A 27,276-nucleotide genomic window follows, 5' to 3' on the forward strand; every position below is an offset into this window, starting at 1 on the left:
GAGGGGGTACCCGGGAATGAGGAAGGATTTCATTGCACAAACCATAAAATAAAGTGCTTCCAAGGACATTTTGTGCAAAATGTGGTCAGGGAGTGACTTACATTCAGTCACTGAAGAAGTCACCCCTGAAGGGTGGCGCAGTGGGTTAAACCCCTGTGCTGGCAGGACTGAAGACCGACAGGTTGCAGGTTCGAATCCGGGGAGAGGCGGATAAGCTCTCTCTATCAGCTCCAGCTCCTCATACAGGGACATGAGAGAAGCCTCCCACAAGAATGATAAAAATATCAAAAATCATCCGGGCGTCCCCTGGGCAACGTCCTTGCAAACGGCCAATTCTCTCACACCAGAAGCGACTTGCAGTTTCTCAAGTCGCTCCTGACACGACAAAAAACAAAACAAAACTGAAGGCACATTGGAATAGCCAGGCATCTTAATCTGATTGCAAGGCATCTTAATCTGTATATATAAAGTTCAATATATGTATGTATGTTTGTATAAGAAAACGCTGTTGCTGGGTGGAGTGGCCCTCTGTGATACTGGGAAAGAAAGGTGACATGTGTATGAGAAGAAGGAAAGAGAAAAATAAGGGAAAGAAAGGAATGGAGGAGGAAGGGAAGGAAAAAAATGGGGGAAGGAGGAAGGGAAAAGGTATGAGAGTAGTGGAGGAAAAAAAGAGAAAGAGAAAGAAAGAATATACACGATGCTATAAATCCCATGAAGAGGGATGCTCCTGATTTGGTTTCTCCACCTCCAAGAATCCCTTTTGTTTCCTTTGTTTCCAATTCAGAGGGAAAGCTTTACAGCTCTATATAGCACCAGTGGATTTGCGCATAATGTCAGAGCAAAAAAGGGCTTTCTTTTGAAGCGGAGAGAAGAGTGAGTTAATGTGTGTACAGAGCAAAGGGCTCTTCAGGGTCTCCTTTGTGAGAAGGGAGAGGGGAACAATTGCTTGTGACCTCCTTCAGATGAGAACGGCGGCACACAAACACGCAGCATTTTGGGTACTGAATGGGGACTTTTAATACTGGATGCTGTGCCAAATCCCCTTTGAGGGAGTGTTTAGTAAGGCGATTGGAGAGCATCTCAAGAATAAGGCTTTTCTGCAAATATTTGAACGATGCCGCCTTTCGGACTGCAAACCCCAGAGAGTTTACATTGAGATCCAGGAGTGTAGAGTCCCATCACTTATACACTCTTGGCTTTAGATCAGAAATGGGGATATATTTGCTTTAGAGTCCAAGTTCTACCAGTCTGGATCAGTATGGCCAATGGGAAGAGACTGCTTGGTTGACTAAGAGTGCAGCTACACTTCAGACTTAATGCAGTTTGATGACACTTTAAGCTGCTATGACACAGGCGACATGAAGGCACATAGACACACAAGTTATTAGCCACTTGAATCCCATCATCAGGAGAAAGATGAAATACAAATAATAATAATTAGGACCTCAAAATAATAATAATCTATATAAATAAAATGTAATGTTTGTTTGTAGGATTAACAGAACTCAAAAACTACTGGACAAATTGACACCAAATTTGGACACAAGACACCTAACAGCCCAATGTATATCCTTCACTCAAAAAATTGATTTTGTCATTTGGGAGTTATACTTGCTGGGATTTATAGTTCACCTACAATCAAAGAGCATTCTCAACCTCACCAACGATGGAATTGAGCTAAACTTGGCACACAGTTCTCCCATACTGGAAGGGTTTGGTGGGCAGTGTCCTTTGGTTTTGGAGTTGTAGTTCACCTACATCCAGAGAGCACTGTGGACTCAAACAATGATATATTTGGACCAAACTCTACACGAATACTCCATATGCCCAAATGTGAACACTGATGGAGTTTGGGGGAAAATGGAATCTTGACATTTGGGAGTTGTAGTTGCTGGGATTTATAGTTCACCTACAATCACAGAGCATTCTGAACCCCACCGATAGAATTGGGCCAAACCCACACAGAACCCCCATGTGGGCCACAGCAATGCATTGCAGGGGACAGCTAGTAATAATAATAAAATCAAACTAATAATAATAATAATAAATCGAACTGCAAAGGCTCTGGCATAAACCAGTACAGGTGGTCCCAGTGGTCATTGGCACACTGGGTGCCGGGCCAAAAGATCTCGGCGGCATTTGGAAACAATAAACATTGACAAAATCACAATCTGTCAACTGCACAAGGCTACCTTACTTGGATCTGCGCACATAATTCGAAAATACATCACATAGTCCTGGATGCTTGGGAAGTGTTCGACTTGTGATTTTGTGATACAAAATCCATAACATGTATCTCATTTGTTGTGACATACTGTGTTTTTGTGTCAATAAAATAACAACAACAATGTGTTGTCAAAGGCTTTCATGGCCAGAATCACTGGGTTGCTTTGAGGTTTCCAGGCTGTATGGCCAAGTTCCAGAAGCATTCTCTCCTGACATTTTGCCCACATCTATAGCAGGCATCCTCAAAGGTTGTGAGGTCTGTTGGAAAGTCTCACAACCTCTGAGGATGCCTGCCATAGATGTTGACGAAACATCAGGAGAATGCTTCTGGAGCATGACCATGCATCCTGGAAAACTTACAGCAACCCAATAATAATAATAATAATAATAATAATAATAAGAATAAGAATAAGAATAAGAATAAGAATAAGAATAATAAGAATAATAATACAGTAGACTCAGTTAACCCATGGTACTGATGGGGATCTGTAGATGTTGATGGTTGCTTGGAAATTAATATAACAAATAGCCCTAACTGATACTATAGTCCATACCATACCATACACTTTATATTGGCTTGATACTAATATTGAAATAAAATAATTCAAAGCAAACTGAGACAAAAACAAACTTAATGCAAGATTTATTTTATTTAATTTAAAGTATTGTTTATATTTAGGTGTTTTGCCAGTTGTTTGAGTTCTGCTTAACTGAGAGACTAGTGTTATGATAGTAGCTGAATGCCATAGAATCCTGGGAGTTGTAATTTGGTGATGCACCAGCACTCTTTGCTAGAGATGAGTGAAAACTTTGTAAACTTGCAGGTGCGTCTGCACTGTGGAATGAATGCAGTTCGACACCACTTGAACCTCCATGGCTCAATGCTATGGGATTTTGGAGATGTAGTTTTGCAAGGTCTTGAGCCAAAGACTGCAGACGACAGTGCTCAGGATTCCTTTGCATTGAGCCATGGCAGCTCAAGTGGTGTCAAATGACATTCATTCTGTAGAGTAGGTGCATCCATTGACTCAGATGCACCACCGTTTCATGCTCTTTGCCGTAAAGAAGAGCACTAGGCACCTCTCTCTCTCTCTCTCTCTCTCTCTCTCTCTCTCTCTAGCTTTTGCCTCTCAATCTCTTTCTCTCTTGCTTTCTCTCTCTCTCTCTTTGGCATGTGGTGCTTTGCTTGGGATGGGTGCCAGGGCATTCCCGATGCCAGCCAGGTAGGCAATAGGTCACGTACCTCTTAGTTGTTGTGATGGAGGGGGAAGACTGATCTAGCGCACGGGGAGTTGCAACTGGTTGGGTTTTCCTCCTTGCTTGACTTGAGCCCTAATTTTGTACAGAATGTTCTCTCTTTGGGGCATAATTTCCACTCCCTCCTCTTTCTCTGCTTTGTAAAAAAATCTGCTGAAAGTTTGCAAACTTTGGCACTGTTTGCATCTCGACGAAATGGCACACTCGCTGCAGAAAGTGGTCCTAACCCTCAAAAACCATAGTCACACATGCCATTGAGAAGGAGTTGAGATGAGAACTTCTGACATTGAAAAAAGAGTTTCCATACTCTAAAGCAGTGGTTCCCAACCTGTGGTCCATAGACCACCAGTGGTCCACAAAAATGAAAATATGGCTTGCGGCCCCACCATTACTCCACCGATACCTCAACACCATATGGTAATGAGAGTAATTGGTCTCACAAAACCATCTTATAGTGCCAATGCAATGGGGATTTTGGGAGGTGAGAGGCTGACTAGCCATGAAAGGTTACTACTGCCACATCAGCTCTAGATTGTTAAATATGGTTTCCTGTGGGCAGGCAGATGGTGACTATTGGGCAGCATATGTTCTGTATCAAACTAGAGCTGATGTTGTCTTTCCAATGCAATTTTCTGAATCAGCACCCCAAATAACCAAATGGAATCTAAAGTTAACCACAAACCAATTCGTAACTCTTTTGGTACTAATGTTGGAGAGCAGTCTCTGGTCAAAGTGGTCCCAGGGCAAGCAGTCCCTGGCTAAAGTTGTCTTTGGTCAAAGTGGTCCCTGGTCAAGTGGTCTTTGGACAAAGTGGTCCCTGGTCAAGTGGTCATTGGTCAAAGTGGTCCCTGGTCACTGTGGTTCCTGGTCAGGTTGTCCCTGGTCAAAGTGGTTCCAGGGTGAGTGGTCCCTGGTTAAAGTGGTCTTCGTTCAAAGTGGTCCTTGGTTAAAGTGGTCCTTGGTCAAGTGGTTTGTGGTCAAAGTGATCCCTAGTCAAAGTGGTCCCTGGTCAAAGTGGTCCCAGGGTGAGAGGTCCCTGGTTAAAGTGGTCTTTGGTCAAAGCGGTCCCTGGTCAAACTGGTCACAGGGCAAGTGGTCCTTGGTCAAAATGGTCCCTGCTCAAGCGGTCCCTGCTCAAGTGGTTTGTGGTCAAAGTGTCCCCTAGTCAAAGTGGTCCCTGATCACTGTGGTCCCTGGTCAAGTTGTCCCTGGTCAAAGTGGTCCCAGGGTGAGTGGTCCTTGGTCAAAATGGTCCCTGGTCAAGCTGTTCCTGGTCAAAGTGGTCTGTGGTCAAAAAAAGGTTGCAAACTACTACCCTAAAGGTAGGACATTTCCGGGGGGGAAGCCCCTTTGCTACCTCAGAGGTAGATACTATGCGAGTTACTGGTCATGTTTGGGGTGAAACATGAACTGCTTTTGGGGCCCCTATGGAAGCCAACCAAGACTTTCCACTCTTCAATATTTTGAACCAAATAGCCAGCCTTTGAATTCTACCCTAATCCCCTAAAACAATGGTTCTCAACCTATGGGTCCCCAGGTATTTTGACCTACAACTCCTGGAAATCCTAGCCAGTTTACCAGCTGTTAGGATTTCTGGATGGCCAAAACATCTGGGGACAAACAGTTTGAGAACCGCTGCCCTAAAGGCACCAAATTCAGCCTGACTTTGGAAGCTAAGCAGGGTCAGCCCTGGTTAGTATTTGGATGGGAGACTGCCAGTGTATGCCAGGTATCATAGACTTCATTTCAGAGAAAGGAACCAGAAAACCCCCTCTGAGGATTGCTTGCCTGAGAAAACCCTATGAAATCTATGGAATTGCCATAAGTCAACATGCAAAATAAACGGGACACTCTAGATTAGCCTCTCTTCTCTTAATATATTGCAAATCAGTGGAAATTCTGATCTATCCATTTATCAGTGAAAAGTTTGCATCTGCCAACAGAATCATACACCCAAAAATAGTTTGGGACAAGGGCAAGTAATGCACAGTTGTTGTTTTTTTACTGTTGGAAGGAAAATTGCAAATTGGCTGCACTCTATCATGTAGGAGAATGCCCACACATCCTGTCCCGCCATGCCATTGTTGCTGCATTTCTGTGCCAGCATAGAATTCAGCTGTCGCCACTGACTTTCAGTATTGGCAGACAGCTTATCAGCTTAGATGTCCACCAAAGGCCAATTAGGGTGCATCTACACCAGGCATGGTAAGCTGTTAGGAATTGTGGGAGTTGGAAGACCAAAACACCTGGAGGGCCAAAGTTTGCCCATGCTTGGCCTACACAGTTGAATGAATGCAGTTTGACCCCACTTTAACTGTCAAAGTGCAATGCTATGAAATCCTGAGAGTTGTAGTTTTGGGGCTTATCTACCAAATAGGGTTGGTGCCTCACTAAACTACAACTCCAAGGATTCAAATTCTTTCAAAGTGGCTCCACAGTGCATTCATTCTACAGCAGCCTTTCTCAACCTGGGGGTCAGGACCCCTGGGGGGGGTCGCGAGGGGGTGTAAGAGGGGTCACCAAAGACCATCAGAAAACACAATATTTTCTTTTGGTCATGGGGGTTTTGTGTGGGGAGTAGGTGAGGTTCAGAATGCTCTTTGATTGGAGGTGAACTATAAATCCCAGCAACTACAACTTCCTAATGTCAAGCTCTACTTTCTCCGAACTCCACCAGTATTCACATTTGGGCATATTGAGTATTTGTGCCAAGTTTGGTCCAGATCCATCATTGTTTGAGTCCACACTGCTCTCTGAATGTAGGTGAACTACAACTTCCAAACTCAAGCTCGATGCCAAACCCTTTCAGTATTTTCTGTTGATCATGGGAGTTCTGTGTGCCAAGTTTGGTTCAATTCCATTGTTGGTGGAATTCAGAATGCTCTTTGATTGCAGGTGAACTATCACTCCCAGCAATTAAAACTCCCAAATGACAACATCAATCCCCCAACCCCACCAATATTCAAATTTGGGCGTATCAGGTATTTGTGCCAAATTTAGTCCAGTGAATGAAACTATAACCTGCATTATCAGATATTTACGTTACGATTCATAACAGTAGCAAAATTACAGTAATGAAGTAGCAACGAGAATAATGTTATAGTTGGGGGTCACCACAACATGAGGAACTGTATTGAAGGGTTGAGGCATTAGGAAGGTTGAGAACCACTGTTATACAGTGTGGATACAGCCATGGTCAGCAGTTTTGTAGTGATGGAGAACTTAGATGTGGTTTCACCAGGCCCTTCCTCTGAAATGGATCTTAATATTTGTTAGTGGCCTCTCATCCAAGTTCTAACCAGGACCAAGCCTGCTTAGCTTCCAAGATCAGACAGAATTTAGTGTCTTGAGGGTATTTAGACCTTTGGTAGCATTGAGCCACATGGAGAAGTGAGTAAGATATAAAATTGTTGTTGTTGTTGCTTAATAGATGTGATAGGAAACAGGTAGGCTACAAATCATAGAATCCTAGAGTTGGAAGAGACCTCATGGGCCATCCAGTCCAACTCCCTGCCAAGAAGCAGGAGAATTGCATTCAAAGCACTCCCAACAGATGGCCATCCAGCCTCTGTTTAAAAGCTTCCAAAGAAGGAGCCTCTACCACATTCCAGGGCAGAGAGTTCCACTGCTGAACAGTTCTCACAGTCAGGAAGTTTTTCCAAATGTTCAGATGGAATCTCCTTTCTTGTAGTTTGAAGCCATTGTTCCGTGTCCTAGTCTCCAGGGAAGCAGAAGACAAGCTTGCTCCCTCCTCCCTGTGACTTTCTCTCCCATATTTATAAATAATAATAATAATAATAAGTATAATAATAATAATAATAATAATAATAACTTTATTTATACCCCACCACCATCTCCCCAAGGGACTCAGAGCAGCTTACATGAGGCCAAGCCCAACAACACATCAATAAAACATGAAAACAATAAACAAAACAATACAATGCAATACAAATTAATATAAATCACATATAACAATAACACATAAGGATTTCAAAACCTATGGCTATCATGTCTCTTCTCAGTCTTTTCTTCAAGCTAAACATGCCCAGCTCTTTAAGCCACTCCTCGTAGGGCTTGTTTTCCAGAACCTTGATCATTGTAGTCGCCCTCCTCTGGATACGTTTCAGCTTGTCAATATCTCCCTTATCTCTCAATATCTCTCTAAATCCCATCAGGTTTAACCAGGTTTAATGGGAGCTGCAATCAGGCATTATTTGCCCACTTCCAACCCCATTATTTTGTCGTAATTTTTGGGACCGATTGACCATTCTGCTAATATTATACTCATTTTGGGGGAAAGAAACCATTGTACTATTATTGAATCGATTGTATGTGAGTTCCAATCTGCAAAAATAACTGTGTTTGGTAACTAGTTTGCCCAATTAATGTCTAGAATTTTAAACTTTGGAATGTTCAATGTTGACTTTCAGTTTGTGCAAGTTAAATGTCCATTTTCAGGCAGAAATAAATAGGGGGAAATGGTCAGTTTCTTGCTTGAGCTCCAAATTGGATGGAGTCTGTGACTCCCAGCAATGAGCAAAGACTGCCACCTACTGGACAGAGTTCGACTTGCAGAAGGTACTTAGAATGCAAAAATCCTCTGGTCATTCTTAACAGCTCAAATACTCTTAATGCTTTGCTGAAGGCTTTCATGGCCAGAATCACTGGGTTGCTGTGAGTTTTCCAGGCTGTATGGCCATGTTCCAGAAGCATTCTTTCCTGACTTTTTGCCCACATCTATGGCAGGCATCCTCAGAGGTTGTGAGGTGTGTTGGAAACTAGGCAAGTGAGTGTTATATATGTGGAATAATGTGCAGGGTGGGAGAAAGAACTCTTCTCTGTTGGAGGCAAGTGTGAATGTTGCAGTTGGCCAGCTTGATTAGCATTGAATCAGGGCAGTAAATAAAGAACAAGAACTCAGAAAACAGGGGAATATATTTATTTATTTACTTACTTCATTTATATACCGCTTTTCTCAGCCCTCAGGCGACTCAAAGCGGTTAACAACAGCAAAATTCAATGCAAAACATCACAAAACGATTATGGGACAGTTAAAACAGTAGCATCGTCAACAATTAAATATCAATATAACAATCATTAGCGTCTCATCAGTAAAATCAGAATCCAATCTCATCATCCATTAATCCGTGTTCCTATATTCATTACACTGCTTAATCGAATGCTTGTTCGAACAGCCAGGTCTTCACTTTCCTCTGAAACGCCAATAGGGATGGGACCGATCTGATATCTATAGGAAGGGCGTTCCACAGCCGAGGGGCCACCACTGAGAAGGCTCTGTCTCTCGTCCCCGCCAAATGTGTCTGTGCTGGTGACAGGACCGAGAGCCAGGCCTCGCCAGAAGATCTTAGTTTTCACAATGGTTCATAAAGGAAGATGCGTTGGGACAGGTAAACTGGGCCGGGGCCATTTAGGGCTTTATAGGCCAAATCCAGCACTTTAAAGTGTACCTGGTAGCAAACTGGCAGCCAGTGGAGCAGGCGCAACAGAGGAGTTGTATGCTCCCTGAGTGCCGCTCCTGTTAGTAACCTGGCTGCCGAGCGTTGGACCATTTGAAGCTTCCGAGCAGTCTTCAAAGGCAATCCTACGTAGAGAGCGTTGCAGTAGTCTATACAGGATGTAACCAGAGCGTGGACTACCGTGGCCAAGTCAGACTTCCCAAGGTACGGGCGCAGTTGGCGCACAAGTTTTAACTGCGAATGCTCTCCTGGTCACCGCTGAAATCTGAAAATAGACCTTGACATATGCGAGTTGTAGTTACTGGGATGTATAGTTCACCTACAATCAAAGAGCATTCCGAACTCCACCAATGATAGAATTGAACCAAATATGGCACACAGAACTCCCATGACGAACAGAAAATATATAACAGTGATTGGTTGGGGGGGGGGGCACCAAAATACTGTTTGCTTACCGTTGAAAATTACATAGGGCCGCCTCTGCCTAAGGGGGGGGGGGTCACGAAAGGGTGTCAGAGGGGTCACCAAAGACCATCAGAAAACCATCTGTTGGTCATGGGGGTTCTGTGTGGAAAGTTTAGGCCAATTCTATCGTTAGTGGGGTTCAGAATGCTCTTTGATTGTAGGTGAACTATAAATCCCAGCAACTACAACTCCCAAATGTCAAGGTCTATTTCCCCCAATCTCCACCAATGTTCAAATCTGGGCATATTGAGTATTCATGCTAAGTTTGGTCCAGATCCATCATTGTTTAAGTCCACAGTGCTCTCTGGATGTAGGTGAACTACAACTCCAAAACTCAAGGTCAATGCCCACCAAAGCCTTCCAGTATTTTCTGTTGGTCAGGGGAGTTCTGTGTGCCATGTTGGGTTCAATTCCATCATTGGTGGAGTTCAGAATGCTCTTTGATTGTAGGTGAACCCTAATATATCCCAGCAACTACAACTCCCAAATGACAAAATCAATCTCCCTCAACCCCACCAGTATTCAAATTTGGGTGTATTGGATATTTGTGCCAAATCTGGTCCAGTGAATGAAAATACATCCTGCATATCAGATATTTACATTAGAATTCATAACAGTAGCAAAATTACAGTTATGAAGTAGCAACAAAAATAATGTTATGGTTGGCGGTCACCACAACATGAGAAACTGTATTAAGGGGTCGCGGCATTAGGAAGGTTGAGAAACACTGCTCTATCACATGTCCACCACAAGTGGAAATATGATTCTTCTTTTTCATTACATTTCCAGCAAGTGGTACTCATCTTGCGATAACATTTTCCAAGCTTCTTCGGGGTCATGTACCACCTGTGTGACATCTTTATCCAATTCTCTTTTAAGTCGCTTGCGTATATGTATTTTACTTTTTTTCTTTCATATTTTTCCTTCCATAAAAGATGCTTCTCATTCCAGGTGAATGGATGCACTTGAGCATATTCATAATCTATGGCATGCTGAATGCCTCTTAAAATGTATTCCATAATTATGTGCTGTGCACAAAGTTATTGGCATTTCTATTACATCATTGGTATATTTATTTGTGTATCCATGGCTTTTGTGGCCTCTTCCAAGTATAAGATTCTAAGTAAGGAAGAAGTTTTGCAAATTTTCCTTTTGTTTTTCTTCCTCCAAAGCTATTCATAGGGGGGAAAAAGTTGTGCTTGTTCAATAAACTCATCAGTTGCAGCTTATGGGATCCACTAAAATACTGTTTGGTGAGATTAAAGTCACATTATGCTTCTTAGTGCTACACAGATATGAAGACAATTGATTCTTGCAAGATATGATGGAGACTGTACTTGGAGCAACTTTTGTGGGAAAAGTTATTTGCATTCATGCAGTGCAAAAAAAATCTAAATGTTTTGTTTTTTCCCCTCCTGCTTAGGCTTGCCATGGATGCTCCTCTGGATCCAAATGTGACTGTAGTGGACAAAAAGGAGAGAAGGTGAGTAAAGGAGCAGGAAATTACAAAATGTGCTGGTTGGCAAACAAGAGCAGGTAAAGTGAAATTCCAAGGCAACCATTTGCGTAAGGTTTTGTGAGTTGGCTTTGCAGTTTCCAAACTCACCCAAGTTTTGTGAGTTAGCTTTGCAGTTTCCAAATTGGAAAGTGTTATTTTGTTTTGTTTCCAGTTTTTTTTTCCACCTACTGTTAAAGTCTCAGTGGCAATGTGTATGAATATGATCTGCTTTTGCCTGTTGGAATAGAGGGACTATCTGAGAAGGGCCCCACCTTCCCCTCCAGGTGCCTGAGAGGGAATGAAATCATCCCTTGGCAACGGCACCAGCCAAGGAATCATTGCACACATGTGTGCGCCTAAGGCTGAAGGCTTCACCTCCTTGGCACGGGCGAAAGGGGAAACGAGGCCATGGATGTGTCTGAATACGAACCTCTGTTGTCATTGTGGATTGGGTTGTTGTAGGGTTTTTTGGGCTATATGGCCATGTTCTAGAGGCATTTTCTCCTGACGTTTTGCCTGCATCTATGGCAAGCATCCTCAGAGGTAGTGAGGTCTGTTGGAACTAGGAAAAAGGGGTTTATATATCTGTGGAATGACCAGGGTGGGTCAAAGGACTCTTGTCTGTTGGAGCTAGGTGTGAATGTTTCAACTGACTATCTTGATTAGCATTTGATTGCCTGGCAGTGCCTGGAGCAATCCTTTGTTGAGAGGTGAGTAGATGTCCTTGTTTGTTTCCTCTCTGTTGTTTTGCTGTTCTAATTTTAGAGTTTTTTTAATACTGGTAGCCAGATTTTGTTCATTTTCATGGTTTCCTCCTTTCTGTTGAAATTGTCCACATGCTTGTGGATTTCAGTGGCTTCTCTGTGTAGTCCGACATGGTGGTTGTTGGAGTGGTCCAACATTTCTGTGTTCTCAAATAATATGTTGTGTCCAGGTTGGTTCATCAGGTGCTCTGCTATGGCTGACTTCTCTGGGTGAAGAGTGTGGATTATTCTTTAAAGCAAGATCAATGTATAGTTTGGAGAGAAGAGCTGGGATGTCTCCCTCCCTTGCATCATAGTACAACTCCTTGACAATCTCTCCTATTATGAACCTGCCCAGTTTTTGTGATGCAAAGGAGAGGTCCTTTGCTCAGTTCTGCCACTTTTGCAGGTATACTGTATATCAGGCATGGCAAACTTGGGTTCTCCAGATGTTTTGGACTTCAACTTCCACAATTCCTAACAGCCTCAGGCCCCTCAGCCACTAAACTAAACCTCTTTTGCTTGATCCAGTGACTTGCTCTTAAAGGGGATTTGGGGCTACTGCCATTTGAGGTTGGGTGCAACTACATAGCATTAGTGCTTGCAGAAATGTCATGGATCCATAGCTATATGTTGCAGAAGAGAAGGTTGAGAGGGGACCTAACAGCCATGGTTAAATCTGCGAAAGGATGTCACAAGGAAGAGAGAGCAAGCTTGGTTTCCACTGCACTGAAGACTCAGACTCATGTGTTCAAGTGGCAGGAAAAGAGATCCCACTTGAATATTAGGAAGAACTTCCAGACTATTTATTTATTGTGTCAGGAGCAAACTGAACAGTTGTATTGCATTTTTTAACAAACAAACAAACAAAACACAAAGTTTGCAAGCTTGGTAGTTGATTAGATGTCCTTTGACCAGTAGCTGGCCACTTGGAGTGCCTCTGGTGTTACTATAAGAAGGTCCTCCATTGTGCATGTAGCAGGGCTCAGGTTGCATTGCAGTAGGCGGTCTGTGGTTTGCTTTTCTCCACAGTCGCATGTCGTGGATTCCACTTTGTGGCCCCATTTCCTAAGGTTGGCTCTGCATCTCATGGTGCCAGAGCGCAGTGTGTTCAGTGTCTTCCAAGTCGCCCAGTCTTCTGTGTGCCCAGGGGGGAGTCTCTCATTTGGTTTCAGCCATTGATTGAGGTTCTGGCTTTGAGCCTGCCACTTTTGGACTCTCGCTTGCTGGGGTGTTCCAGTGAGTGTCTCTGTAGATCTTAAAAAACTATTTCTTGATTTAAGTTGTTGACATGCTGACTGATACTCAAACAAGGAATGGGTTGGAGATGTCACTGCCTTGGTCCTTTCACTATTGGTTGCTACTTCCTGGTGGATGTCACATGGTGCAATACTGGCTAAACAGTGTAATTTCTCCAGTGGTGTAAGGCGCAGACACCCTGTGATAATTCGGCATGTCTCATTAAGAGCCACTTCTACTGTTTTAGCGTGGTGAGATGTGTTCCACACTGGGCATGCATACTCAGTGCAGAGTAGCATAGCGCAAGGGCAGATGTCTTCACTGTGTCTGGTTGTGATCCCCAGGTTGTGCCAGTCAGCTTTCATATGCAGAGGCGGCCCCAGGTAATTTTCAACGGTAAGCAAATAGTATTTTGGTGCCCCCCCCCCCAACCAATCATTGATATATATTTTCTGTTTGTCGTGGGAGTTCTGTGTGCCATATTTGGTTCAATTCCATCATTGGTGGAGTTCAGAATGCTCTTTGATTGTAGGTGAACTATACATCCCAGTAACTACACTTGCCGCACTTGCTCCCTTGCCTGGCCCGCTTTGGGTCCGGAGGCGTGCCTGAAGACCCGCCGTGTGCACCAAAAGTCACCTCTTCTCCTGACTTTCTCCTCAGCCATTGGGACCAAGAGAGAGAGAGAGAGAGAGGTGGAGATGCCCACCTTTCCTGAAGGTAGGCGCAAAAACAACGGAGGGAGCGGAGGTGGGAGATACCTCCAGCCGGAAGGGCTCTCTCTCTCTCTCTCTCTTTCTCTCTGGTCCCAATGGCTGAAGAGAAAGTCAGGAGAAGAGGCAACTTTTGGTGCGCACGCTGGGATCTTCAGACACACCTCCGGACCCGAACAGGGCCAGGTGCAGCGGCTCCACCCTTGGCCCACCCGCGGATTGGGGAGAGGAGAGGAGGCAGGTGGAGCGCCGGGAGATCAGGAAAGGGAGCTGGTCATGGGGAAGGGATCGAACGCAGAGAACGATTGAGTGCCGGCTCTGCTTGCGCACCCAGTGGCCAGGTGGAGCAGGAACAAGAGGGGCTAGGCGAGGCTCAAGGGCCCGGCCCCTTTGGGAAGAGGATTGCCCGGCAGCGAGGCAAGAAAGCCGAGGCTCCCCCCAGACTGCTAGGGCTGTTGTGAGCTGAGGGGGTGCTCCTCAAGTGGCAGTCGAGGGGCATTTACAGAGGCACCTCTGCGCCCCTGGCAAAAAAAGTGTTCTGTGACCGCTTACTTTGCGTAATGGATGAGCCGGCCCTGTTCATATGATATTGTTTCTAGCGCCCACTTCCTGACTGTAAGAGCTGTTCAACAGTGGAACTCTCTGCTGCAGAATTCTGTCGAGGCTCCTTCTTTGGAGGCTTTTAAGTATAGGCTTGATGGCCATTTGTCAGGGGTGCTTTGATTGTGCTTTTCCTGCCTGGCCAAAGGAGGTTGTACTGGATGAGCCCTTGTGGTCTCCTCCAACTCTAGCATTCTGTGTTATGAATCTGGAATGACAATACTGATTACTATTGGTAGCAGTGATATTCTTTGAGTTGAACAATATCTAGAAATCCCAGGTTTAATGCTAAGTTGACATTTAACGCTCTGTTGACGTTTGACAGCAAAAGGCTTACTCCTTCCTTAGGGTTTTTACGTGCCATTCCAGTCTTTTTTCATGTGCCTTTGGGGCCCGAATTGTCACACTTTGGCATCAATTGCCAAATACACAAGATGGAATCTGTGCCAGACACTCTTCCATGGCTTCCTTGGGATCAAAAGCATGTACGTCTTTTCTTCTCTAATCCCTTTGCAAATGATCAGTGCTTGCGGATGGAAAACATCTGTCTCTCCAGGGCTGCTGCCTGCTACGTGAGGCTGAACCTGGTCTGGGTGAACTTAGTCCTCCAAAAGAACATGCCAAGGGGGTTCAGCCTGGTTCCCACCCACCTCTTTTATTTCCCAATATGATAAATCTTTCAAGACAGGTTTAAGGCAGGAGGGCTGGTCTACTTTCCTTGCATGAAGGAAAACATTGCTTTGCATGATGGATCTGAACAGCAAGGGTGCAACCGAAAATAATCTGCATTTAATAGGAAGGAAATGTTTGCTATGCATTGCAGCTATAAATTCAAAGCATACTTACTTACTTAAGCGATCCCTCATTGTCCGAGTAGGATTGTCGACCAAGATCGGTGTCCTGGCAGTGGGTCCGTAGGCGACTGTGGAGCCCTATTCTTGACCTGCATGTTCTCCCCCAGTGAGGGCATTGGTTTCCAGGTGGAAGGCAATCCCGGTTGGGGTTGGCTTGATGCGCCTTCCTCTTGGCACATTTCTCTCTTTCGCCCTCCATTCGTGCCTCTTCAAATCCAACAGCACTGCTGGTCACAGCTGACCTCCAACTAGAGCGCTTAAGGGCCAGGGCTTCCCAGTTCTTAGTGTCTATGCCAGAGTTTTTAAGGTTGGCTTTGATTGTTAAATCTTTTTTCCTGTCCTCCAACATTCCGTTTTCCGTTCTTGAGTTCAGAGTAGAGCAACTGCTTTGGGAGACGGTGGTCGAGCATCCGGACAACGTGGCCGGTCCAGCAAAGTTGATGGCGGACGACCATCGCGTCAGTGCTGGTGATCTTTGCTTCTTTCAGCATGTTGACATTTGTCCGCTTGTCTTCCCAAGAAATTTGCAGGATTTTTCAGAGGCAACGCTGATGGAATCGTTCTAAGAGTTGCATGTGACGTTTGTAGACTGTCCACGTCTCGCAGGCATATAGCAGGGTTGGGAGGACAATAGCTTTACAAACAAGCACCTTGGTATCCTTACAGAAGTCCCGTTCCTCAAACACTCTGTGCTTCATTTGCTTCATATTGCAGGCAGTATTGTATTTCAGTGTCGATGTTGACTTTGGTGGAGAGGTGGCTGCCAAGGTAGCAGAAATGGTCAACGTTTTCTAATGTTACACCATTAAGCTGTATCTCTGGCATTGGAGAGAGATTGACTGGTGACTGCTGGAAGAGCACTTTGGTTTTCTTGATGTTCAATGACAGGCCGAGCTTCTCATATGCTTCTGCGAAGGTGTTTAGAGTGGCTTGTAGGTCTTCTTCTGAGTGCGCACAGACAATGTTCAAAGCATAAGAGTTGCAGGTATGCTGCATGTGGTGGCACTATTGCCACAATCATCAATACCCCCCAAACCCAAGGGAACCACTGTGGATGCATCTACACTGTTGAATTAATGCAGTTTGACACCACTTTAATTGTCATGGGTCAGTGCTATGGAATTGAGGGGGATGTAGTTTGTAGAGGCACCAGGTCTCTTTGGCTTGGTTTAGTGATGAGAAAGAGCTGGTGCTGCACCATTCATCTGTTCTGCTGACCTCCATCACTATTTCCTGGGATCCCTTTCTTTTTTAAAAACCATTTTTGATACCTTTATTAAATACAGTTGTAAAAAATAACTATTTATTCATTTTCTTCACTGCGCAGTCTGGCATTTGGATTGGTGACTTTGATAGCAAGCTGAGCTGCTCTCTCCATAATTACCTTTTGATTCTTGGATGAGGTATTGTGTGAAATCTCTGCACAATAGGACTTGTTGCTCATCATTAGCGGTAGCATATATTTATTTAAAATAATCCTGCATGTTCAAGGCAATTTAAAATACATAGACAAAGTCAAGGCTTCCCTCTTTTTCATTTCTGGCATCTGGAGGCTATGCTGTTCCACTCTTCCATGCCGAGGAGCCTGCCATCCATGGACACCTTGCCCTCATGTCTTCAGGGACGCCTTTTACCTCCCTGCTTACATGTTTACAACTATTCCAGTAATATAATTTTCAAATATACGTTTTGAATTTTCTTGACTATTATTACATTTAAAGAATACACATAAATTGGCAAACAGTGTTCAAAACATTGCGCACTTTTTAAAACGCCAACCCGCTCCATGAGTGACTTCTCTTTAATGGTTGCAGGGTGAGAGAGGATTCCCGGGTTTGGAAGGACAACCAGGTTTACCAGGATTTCCTGGACCAGAAGGACCACATGGGCCAAGAGGCGAAAAAGTGAGTAACACAATGCAGTGGCATTGGACACTAGATGCCACTGTGATATTGATGAGATATCAGTTGTTCAGTCATTGAGATGAACCTTCTCAGGTAAAGGAACGAAGACCTGTGAGCATGCAGGCCCAGTTCTGTACTTGTTACCGGGATCAGTTGGCATTGTTGCTTTCATCTTGGAAACAATAATGTCCAGCAGTGGTGGCTCCATGAGTCTAGACTATATGTCCATTCAGTAATCTTGGAGGCATATGGGACACCCTGAAAGAGGTTTTTTTATGCTAAACCCCTTCACATGTTCACCTGCAATGAGCATAGCATCCACCTGAGAATTAGCTTGGTGGAAAAGTTGATGGAGGAGGCAAAAGAATGGTCTACTCCAAGGCAGCGTTCTTGCACCAACCTTTACTAACGATTAGCCACAACCACTACTCACAAAGAGCTTTATATACACAGTGGTTCTCAACCTGTGGGTGCCCAGGTGTTTTGGCTATAACTCCCAGAAATCCCAACCAGTTTACCAGCTGTTAGGATTTCTGGGAGTTGAAGGCATCCGAGGACCCATAGGTTAAGAACCACTGGCCTAACAACACAAGCAAAAGTCTTTGAAGCAGTCGAAAAACAACTTACTAATGCCCTAAAAGATCTCTGCAGCTATTACAAAGATAATCACCTGAAGCCTTACCCTATCAAGACACAATGTGTGTTTTCCACCTACGTAATCATGAAGCCAACAGGAAACTGAAGGTTACTTGGAAAGGCCAAGAGCTCAAACACTTCTCCCATCCTAAATATCTCAGCATCACCTTAGACCAAATACTAACATTTAGGATCACTGTGGAAACACCAAACACAAAGTAGCTGCATGTAACCACATCGTGTGGAAATTTACTAATGATGCATAAGGTGCAGACCCAGAATTAATAATAACATCAGCCCTGGCCTTGTCTTACTCAACTGCTAAGTATGTCTGCCCTGTTTGGCATAAATCAGGCGAAGCAGATGAATATAGCACTAATGAGACATGTGGAATAATCACAGGATGTCTCAAGCCTATATCTGCTGATAAACTGGCATTGTCCCCCCTGATGTGCGATGGGAAGTTGCTGCTCACTGTGAGAGAAATAAGGTTGAGCACTGTGAAAGTCACCCACTATATGGCTGTCAACGTCCTCCCAGTAGACTCAAATCAAGGAAAAGCTTCATGAGAACCACCACTCCTCTTAATGTTCCTCCAGCAACAGCAAGAGTATCTCTCTGGCCAGCAAATTCAGGCAATCCCAGCTGGATGGCCCGCACGAGGGCCTTCCTCCAGTGGTAAACCATGAATGGGCAACTTGGAAGTCCCTGAAGAGGCTCAGAAGTGGAGTGGGCAGATTAAAGATAACCTGGCAGAAATGGCACTACCGAGAAGAACCCTCCACCTTGTGTGACTGTGGAGCAGAACAAACAACTCTGCTTCTGTGTGCTTGCCCACAATGTCCTGCCTCATGCACAGATGAAGAATTGTTGAAAGCTACAGACAATGCAGTCACTGTTGTCCATTTGGGTCTAAAACTAGCACCCTGTTATCCCTTTATTTTATCAGTTTTTATTTTATGCAATGCTTTTGAAACAAAATAAATAAAGCTTGGTGGACATTGACCTTTTCACCCATGAAATTTAAAAATGCATAATAATTTTATAGAACAAATATAGCTCTTTTGCACTTCCTGAAACTCATTCTGTTGTGATTTGCCTTTCCATTCATGTTGAATTGTATCATCCATCATGTTTCCCTCTAACCCTTCCATCCACTGCTGGAATGTCTTTTTATAGGGAGATGATGGACTTCCAGGACCATCTGGACCCAAAGGAATTAGAGTAAGTGTCATTCGTATTTTCTGGAATACGACTATTGGAAGGTGGGGAAAACCAAAGAAAATGGCATTTCTTCTCATGATTTTTTAAAAATATAAAATGCCACCTGTTTTTACCTGACTCTGAATGTTGTCATTTCATACCTGCAGGGCCCTCCAGGTTTACCAGGCTTTCCAGGAACACCGGGGCTTCCTGTAAGTAGAGGCTTCATTACTATCGTAATTTCAGAATAGCCTCTCCTTTCATTCTTTTTACCTATGGAATTTTTGGGAGAATTGTTTGTCTGGATACAACTTTTGCTAGTCCTTTGTTTACCTCTCAGGGGCTTCCAGGTCAAGATGGACCACCAGGACCTTCCGGTATCCCAGGATGCAACGGGACAAAGGTGGGTCTCCTCTGTATGCAGATCTGTAGTATCTTTGCATTATTATTATTTGTTGTTGTTGTTTTATGTGTTTAGTCGCTTCCAAATCTTTGTGACCTCATGGACAAGTCCACGCTAGAGCTCCCTGTGGGCTGTGGTCACCCCCATCTCCTTCAAGGTCAAGCCAGTCACTTCAAGGATACCATCCATCCATCTTGTCCTTGGTCGGCCCCTCTTCCTTTTCCCTTCCCCTTCCATTTTCTCCAGCATCATTATCTTCTCCAAGTTTCCTGTCTTCTCATGATGTGGCCAAAGGACTTCACCTTTGCCTCTAATATCCTTCCCTCCAATGAGCAGTCAGGCTTTATTTCCTGGAGGATGGACTGGTTGGATCTTCTTGCTGTCCAAGGTGCTTTCAGAATTTTCTTCCAACACCACAGTTCAAAAGTGTCTATTTTACTTTGCGCAGCCTTCCTTATGGTCTCACTCTCACATCCATAGGTTGCTGTTACTATTATTATTATTATTATATGATCTGAAGATTATTATTATTATCGTTATTGTTACATTGCCTTTCTCCCCATGGAGACTTGGTGACTAACAAACACTAATAATAATATTAAAGATGTTTTTAATTAAAAAAACTTGGAAAATATGCAAAACGTCAGTGGATATGTGAAACATTTTGAAATGTAGTGGGATAACAGTGGTAAATGTGCTCTACCATTGTAGCAAGTTTCACTTCAATCGCTTTAAAAATGAAGAAGATAGGAGCCCTGAACTTTCCCCGATTATAGTCATTTAATTATGCGCAATTACTATAATGAAATTTCATTACTTTAGTTATAGTAACAAATTTTTCACTAAGTATACTTTAGAAACACTTTCAAAACCAAAGACTTAAGGTTTTTAAATTTTGTGTGTTACTGTTTATTTGTGAATTATATTAATTGTATTGTTTTATTTGCTTACTGCTTTGTTGTTTTACTGATGTGTTGTTGGGCTTGGCCTCATGTAAGCCGCCCCAAGTCGCTTGGGGAGATTGTGGCGGGGTATAAATAAAGTATTATTATTATTATTATTATTATTATTATTATTATAAACCAAACGTCAGTGCCCCCCAGTTTTTTAATGACTTTTGAACCATTTTTAATGGATTGTATATCCCTAATATGAACACAGAAAAATATTTGGGTTCATCTTCAGACCATATAAATATTTTGCCTTCTACATATGAGTTTTAAACCAACTTCAGTTCCTTGTCTTTTGCAATGTAAGTGACTCCCTTTACTCCTTCTCTCCATCATTCAGAAGCATCCCTTTTCAGTTCTGTTTAACAATATATTGAACCTCGGTTTCTTTTCTTTTTTAGGGGGAACGTGGTTTTCCTGGCAGTGTAGGTTTCCCCGGTTTACAAGGCCCCCCTGTAAGTATCAAGAACATCCATTTGATATATGTTTTTCGATTTTGAACGACTGCTTCCAGTTTTAGTAAGTTTAACTTGTGTTTGGATGCACTGTGGAAGTGGATTCTTAACTCTATATCTCCCTTTCTTCCCCCATTTCCTTTTCTCATGTAGGGCCAACCGGGCTTACTAGGAATGAAGGTAAATGTCATTTTTATATAATTTAAACATAATGTTATTCTACAAACACTTTCCAACCCATGTCTGTTGAATCTGAAATATCTGAAAACTTGCTCAAGACATCACTCTTATTCTAGTCTTTAAACTACTTAAAGATAGCTCCATTATGGGTTTTTAAAAATGCTCTGTTGATTTTATTGTCATACATGAGCGTGCAAGCTTTCACTAGAAAGGCAGTATAGATATTAAAAATGCAGGATGCATATGCCTTCAACTTGTGTGTCAACCTGTGGCAGTCCTATGCCATTCATAGGACTTTCTTAAAGAATGCTCAGAAGGGGTTTTCCAAGCTTATGCCCCTGAAATAGAGCCTATGCTATTTGCTGATGGTCTCCTGTCCAGGGACTAACCAGGGCTGATCCTACTTAGCTTTCAAAATCTTATAGGACAGTGTTTCTCAACCTGGGGGTCGGGATCCCTGGGGGGGTCATGAGGGGGTGTCAGAGGGGTCGCCAAAGACAATTAGAAAACACAGTATTTTCTGTTGGTCATGGGGGTTCTGTGTGGGAAGTTTTGGCCAATTCTATCATTGGTGGAGTTCGGGATGCTCTTTGATTATAGGTGAACTATAAATCCCAGCCACTGCAACTGCCAAATGTCAAGGTCTATCTTCCCCAAACCGCACCAATGTCCACATTTGGGCATATTGAGTATTCATGCCAAGTTTGGTCCAGATGCATCAGTGTTCTCTGGATGTGGGTAAACTACAACTCCAAAACCCAAGGTCAGTGCCCACCAAACCCTTCTAGTATTTTCTGTTGGTCATGGGAGCTCTGTGTCCAAAGTTTGGTTCAATTCCATCACTGGTGTTCAGAATGCTCTTTGATATTGTAAGTGAACTATAAATTCCAGCAACTACAACTCCCAAATAACAAAATCAATCCCACCAGTATTCAAATTTGGGTGTATTGAGTATTTGTGCCAAATGAATGAAAATACATCCTGCATACCAGATATTTACAAGATGATTCATAACAGGAGCAAAATTATAGTTGTGAAGTAGCAATGAAAATAATGTTATGGTTGGGGGTCATCACAACATACGGAAATGTATTAAGGGGTCACGGCATTAGGAAGGTTGAGAAACACTGCTATAGGATGTGGTGCTTAGTATATACCTCTCAATCATTGACCCCCTAAATGTTGTGGATAAATTTGTTGGCTTGTTCACAAACTATGGTTTGTCGTGAATTTGGAAGCATTTGTATGTATCACCAAGCCAGTTGAAAGGTATATGTATTTAACATGAAGCCATAAATATGACTTCTTTCCTTTCCGTTCTCATAAATCCCATCATCATCATCATTATTAAAATTGTTATTATTATTATAAAATTATTATTATTATTATTATTATTATTATTAAAAAAGAACAGACAGAGTTTTGGAGCACAAATACTCTTGACCTCATAATCATGTTAAAAAACAAAGTATGGATTGTCAATATTTCAATCCCAGGTGACAGCAGGATTGAAGAGAAACAACTGGAAAAGCTAACACAATATGAGGATTTAAAGATCAAACTGGAAAGACACTGGCACAAGCCCGTCAAGGGGGTCCCAGTGGTGATCAGCACACTGGGTGCGGTGCCTAAAGACCTTGGCCTGCACTTAAACACAATCGGCACTGACAAAATTACCATCTGCTAGCTGCAAAAGGCCACTCTACTCGGATCTGCACGCATTATTTGCCGATACATCACACAGTCATGGACACTTGGGAACTGTACGACATGTGATCCAATACAACAGCCAGCAGAGTGATCTTGTCTGCTGTGGACTCAACTTGTGTTTCAAATAATAATAATAATCATCATCATCATCATCATCTTCATTCATATTCCACTGTATCTCCCCAAGGACTCCGGCCATGGGGAGGTGCTGTTGCTCCATCTTATTTATTTATTTACAGTATTTATATTCCGCCCTTCTCACCCTGCAGGGGACTCAGGGCAGATCACAATGCACATATGCATGGCAAACATTCAGTGCCATAGACACACAACATTATATAGACAGACACACAGAGGCTATTTAACTTTCCACTTTAATAAGAGTATGCTTCAAATTCTGACCACCGAGGGAGCTGTTGCTTCACCGTCCACTTGTGACACCAATGAAGTACTTCCTCATTCTTTTGCACACTACTGGAGATTTTTATAGTGTCATAAATTAGTTAAATTAGCCTCCCCGCATAAGCGGTACCTACATTTCCTACTTGTCAGATGCAACTGTCTTTCCATCCCCAAAGGTCAACAGTAGGCTAGTTTGAGTTTGATCTGGGCTGGCTTCAAACTCATGATATTTCGGTCTGTAGTGATTTTAATGTAGCTGACTCCCAACCAGCTGCACCACAACCCAGTCCGCATCTTCCATGCCGAGGAATTTTTTGTTGTCCGTAGATGACCTCCCAATCGAGTCGTCGGCATGTCTTTATGGGTGCCTTTATTACCTTCCCCCTTAAACTGTTTATCTACTCACATTGCTGTTTTTGATCTGCTAGGTGAGCAGAAGCCGGGCTGACGGCTAACAGCTCACCCTGACAGGGGCTTGAACTGCCAACCTTTCAATTGACAAGATTTTGTGCAGCTGGCAGTTAACCCACCTACTGTAACACCCATCTCTTCTAAAGGTTCAAGAGAAGGAAAAACTCATACACTACATCTCTCCAGACACACAAGCAGAGAGAGATCTCAAAGCAAACAGCACATACTCTCTATACTAAAGTGTAAGAAGGCAGAAATAAGATTTTAAAAAAGGCTTGCAGTAGAAAAGTATCCATTTTACACAATCAACCAGAATGAGAGTAGAAACACAGAGGAGAGAAGAAATTAGATATATTCAACAGACATATAAAAGACATGGGGGAAAGAAAACCCTTAGTCTATACTAAACTAACTAAACTGTTCCTCATTGAGGACTTATTTATTTATCTATCGTGTCAGGGGCAACCAGACAATTGTATTACATTTCTAACAGAACAAAACAAACAGACAGACAAAACACAAAGTTTGCAAGCTTGGTAATTGATTAAATGTCCTTTGACCAGTATCTGGCCACTTGGAGTGCCTCTGGTGTTGCTGCAAGAAGGTCCTCCATTGTGCATGTGGCAGGGCTCAGGATGCATTGCAGCAGGTGGTTAGTGGTTTGCTCTTCTCCGCACTCGCAGGTCGTGGATTCCACTTTGTAGCCCCATTTCTTAAGATTAGCTCTGAATCTCGTGGTGCCAGAGCACAGTCTGTTCAGTGCCTTCCAAGTCGCCCAGTCTTCTGTGTGCCCAGGGGGGAGTCTCTCTTTTGGTATCAGCCATGGATTGAGGTTCTGGGTTTGTGCCTGCCACTTGTGGACTCTCGCTTGCTGAGGTTTTCTAGCGAATGTCTCTGTAGATCTTAGAAAACTATTTCTTGATTTAAGTCATTGACGTGCTGGCTGATACCCAAACAAGGGATGAGCTGGAGATGTCACTGCCTTGGTCCTTTCACTATTGGCTGCTACTTCCCGGCGGATGTCAGGTGGTGCAATACTGGCTAGACAGTGTAATTTCTCCAGTGGTGTAGGGCGCAGACACCCCGTGATAATGCGGCATGTCTCATTAAGAGCCACATCTACTGTTTTAGCATGGTGAGATGTGTTCTACACTGGGCATGCGTACCCAGCAGCAGAGTAGCATAGTGCAAGGGCAGATGTCTTCACTGTGTCTGGTTGTGACCCCCAGGTTGTGCAAGTCAGTTTTTGTATGATATTGTTTCTAGCACCCACTTTTTGCTTGATATTCAGGCAGTGCTTCTTGTACGTAAGAACACGGTCCAGAGTGACTCCCAGGTATTTGGGTGCGCTGCAATGCTCCAGTGGGATTCCTTCCCAGGTGATCTTCAGAGCTCGGGATGCTTGTCTGTTCTTAAGGTGAAAGGCACATGTCTGTGTTTTAAATGGATTAGGGATCAGCTGGTTTTCCCTGTAGTAGGCGGTAAGAGCACCTAGAGCTTCGGAGAGCTTCTATTCAACCATCTCAAAGCTCCCTGCTTGAGCGGTAATGGCACAATCATCAGCATAGATTGAGTTTGACCCAGAGGCAACCAGAAGCGACTTGCAGCATGCAAACAATTGAGGACTTGAGACTTGGGCAGTGTGGGGTTGAATTCCAACAAATGTATGGTGTAGCTACAATTCGTTTCACTTATGGACCAAAAGGTTGCCTTCTTCATCCAATTTCCCTCTGTTTTTAAGGGTGAACCAGGTGAAATTATAACAGCCACACTACCGGGACAGAAAGGCGAACGGGGATATCCAGGCCTTCCAGGGATAACAGTAAGTAGATGGAAACATGTGCCCGTGATATTTTGTTTGGGTAGGACTCAGTGCTAAAGCATAGGGATATAATACACACATGTGGATTTTCTGGTTTCTGATTTTCAACCTGTTCTTCTCTTCTCACTATAGGGCCCACCAGGTCCCGTTGGAACATCAGGTCCCATTGGTCCTCCTGGGCCACCAGGTTTGACGGTATATTTCCTTGACTTTCTCTGTATCATTTGTAAGATAATTAAATGTTGATGAGGGTCCAAGCAGTTGCTTTTGAATGGAGGTTTGTCCATAAGATATAAACCTGAGGGATGGAAACCTGTTCCTTGTATCCTAAACATGCCAACAAGGAAAATCTTTGTGCCAGGGAGAACGAAAAAAGATACTTTGCTTGATATTTCCTTGGTCAAAGTTGAATTAAAGTACTGGGGCTGTTGGAGCAGTTCTCCAAAAGATAGTAATTCACTACCATGGATGCATATTGTGATAGCAAAATAACAAAATCTCTGTAAAGTTATGCACACTGTATTTGATTCAGTATTTCAAGCCACAGTTTTGCAATAAGCAATTGTCTGGAAAGTGATTAAAATGTTTTTTATCATTTCTAGGGTGTTCCTGGCCCACCAGGATTACCAGGCCCAAAGGTATGATATCCTTGACTTCTGGTGAATTTGCTTGGTACTGCTTCTCTTCTTATTATCATTTTGATAACCGACATCATTAGGTTAACCCTGAGAAACTCCATCAGTACTTAAAGTTCGTTATGTCGGGCAAGTTTGTTCTAGATGCATCACCAGTGGGGCTCAGTGTGCTCTCTGGCTGTCGAGTAAACTATAACTCCCGCTATGGTGAGTCAGTCCCCTCAAACTCCTCCAGTAGGTTGAGTTAGTCATTGGAGTTCTGTGTGCAAAGTTTGGACCAGGTCCATCATTGGTGGAAGTCCCAGTTTCTCTGGTTGTGGGTGAACTACAACTCCCACAAAGGAAGACCAGTTCCCTCCAAACCCCTCCAGTAATCAAATTTGGGCATATCAGGTATGTGTGCAAAGTTTGGTCCAGATCCATCATCGGTGGAGTTCACAGTTTATCTGATTGTAGGTGAACTACAACTCCCAGAAATCGAGGTCTATCCCTCCCAGACCCATACAGTATTCAAATTTGAGCATATCAGGTATGTGTGCATTGTCATTTGGGTTCACAGTGCTCTCTGGATGTAGGTGAACTATATCTCCCCCAAATCAAGGTGAATTTTCCCCAAAGACTGTCAAACTTTGATTTTACTAATTTTGGTTTTAAAAGGACTTACAAACTTGTGCATTCTGCTGTAGAAATCAGCTGTTTATCCACATTAGGAAGTTTTTGATTAATAGACTTGCAAAGAAGGACTTACAAACTTTATTGATAAACTTTTGGTTTTGTAAAAGGACTTACAAGTGCATTTTGCGGTAGGAATCAGTTGTTCATCCCACATAGGGAATTTTTGGTTTAGAGATTTACTTTATGTATCTTTGCTAAATGTACTTTGTTAAGCTGCTAGTACATTGAATGCTGGAGTACCATAGCATAGAGATATGATATACATCCTTATGATTATATAACTCTATTACTTTTGGTGTATAGTGGCCATTTGCTCTTTGTACTTTGAAGAATCCTTTTTCTCTATTGTTGACTTCCTCCTTGACATTGTAAACATTTATCTTATCACTGTCCCAGCTCTTATCAGAGTTTACTTTTCTGTTCTTATTAGCAACTTTTAATTATAGCCCAGCAAGCAGGTAGTTAGTCATTGCAGGCCTTAATATTATACTGGTGTCTCCAAAATTATTAACTCCATCCATACATCCTTCCATTCTTTCATTGATTCCCACACATCATATTTATCAAATCTGCAATGATATTTTTGTGACAAAATGACTGAGTTGGTGGAAGTATTGATATTTTCTTCTTACTGGTCACTCATTTAATGAGTTTAGTGCAGAATATTTCAATGTTGCTTTTACCTGGGATATAAAGAATAAAGAAGGATTGATGACAACAACCACAAGAATAATTGACGCTATTCTTTTGTTTTCAGGGCAACATGGGCCTGAACTTCCAAGGACCCAAAGGAGAAAAGGTGAGTGTAGAGCAGT

General features: G+C 43.1%; 1 protein-coding gene across 1 annotated transcript in view; it reads left to right on the forward strand.

Moving 5' to 3' along the window:
* The window catches only part of COL4A5 (collagen type IV alpha 5 chain), a 139,911-nt gene that overhangs the window by 40,846 nt on the left and 71,789 nt on the right, over positions 1–27,276 (forward strand). Inside the window, exons 2-12 of the mRNA XM_060756218.2 lie at positions 10,852–10,911; positions 16,890–16,979; positions 18,795–18,839; positions 18,986–19,030; positions 19,159–19,221; positions 20,573–20,626; positions 20,780–20,806; positions 25,071–25,151; positions 25,284–25,346; positions 25,754–25,789; positions 27,219–27,260. Of these exons, the coding sequence (XP_060612201.2) occupies positions 10,852–10,911; positions 16,890–16,979; positions 18,795–18,839; positions 18,986–19,030; positions 19,159–19,221; positions 20,573–20,626; positions 20,780–20,806; positions 25,071–25,151; positions 25,284–25,346; positions 25,754–25,789; positions 27,219–27,260 (606 nt within the window). The remainder of the gene's footprint in view (positions 1–10,851; positions 10,912–16,889; positions 16,980–18,794; positions 18,840–18,985; positions 19,031–19,158; positions 19,222–20,572; positions 20,627–20,779; positions 20,807–25,070; positions 25,152–25,283; positions 25,347–25,753; positions 25,790–27,218; positions 27,261–27,276) is intronic.

The sequence above is a fragment of the Anolis sagrei genome, chromosome 10, assembly GCF_037176765.1.
Source record: "Anolis sagrei isolate rAnoSag1 chromosome 10, rAnoSag1.mat, whole genome shotgun sequence".
Classification (NCBI taxonomy): domain Eukaryota; kingdom Metazoa; phylum Chordata; class Lepidosauria; order Squamata; family Dactyloidae; genus Anolis; species Anolis sagrei.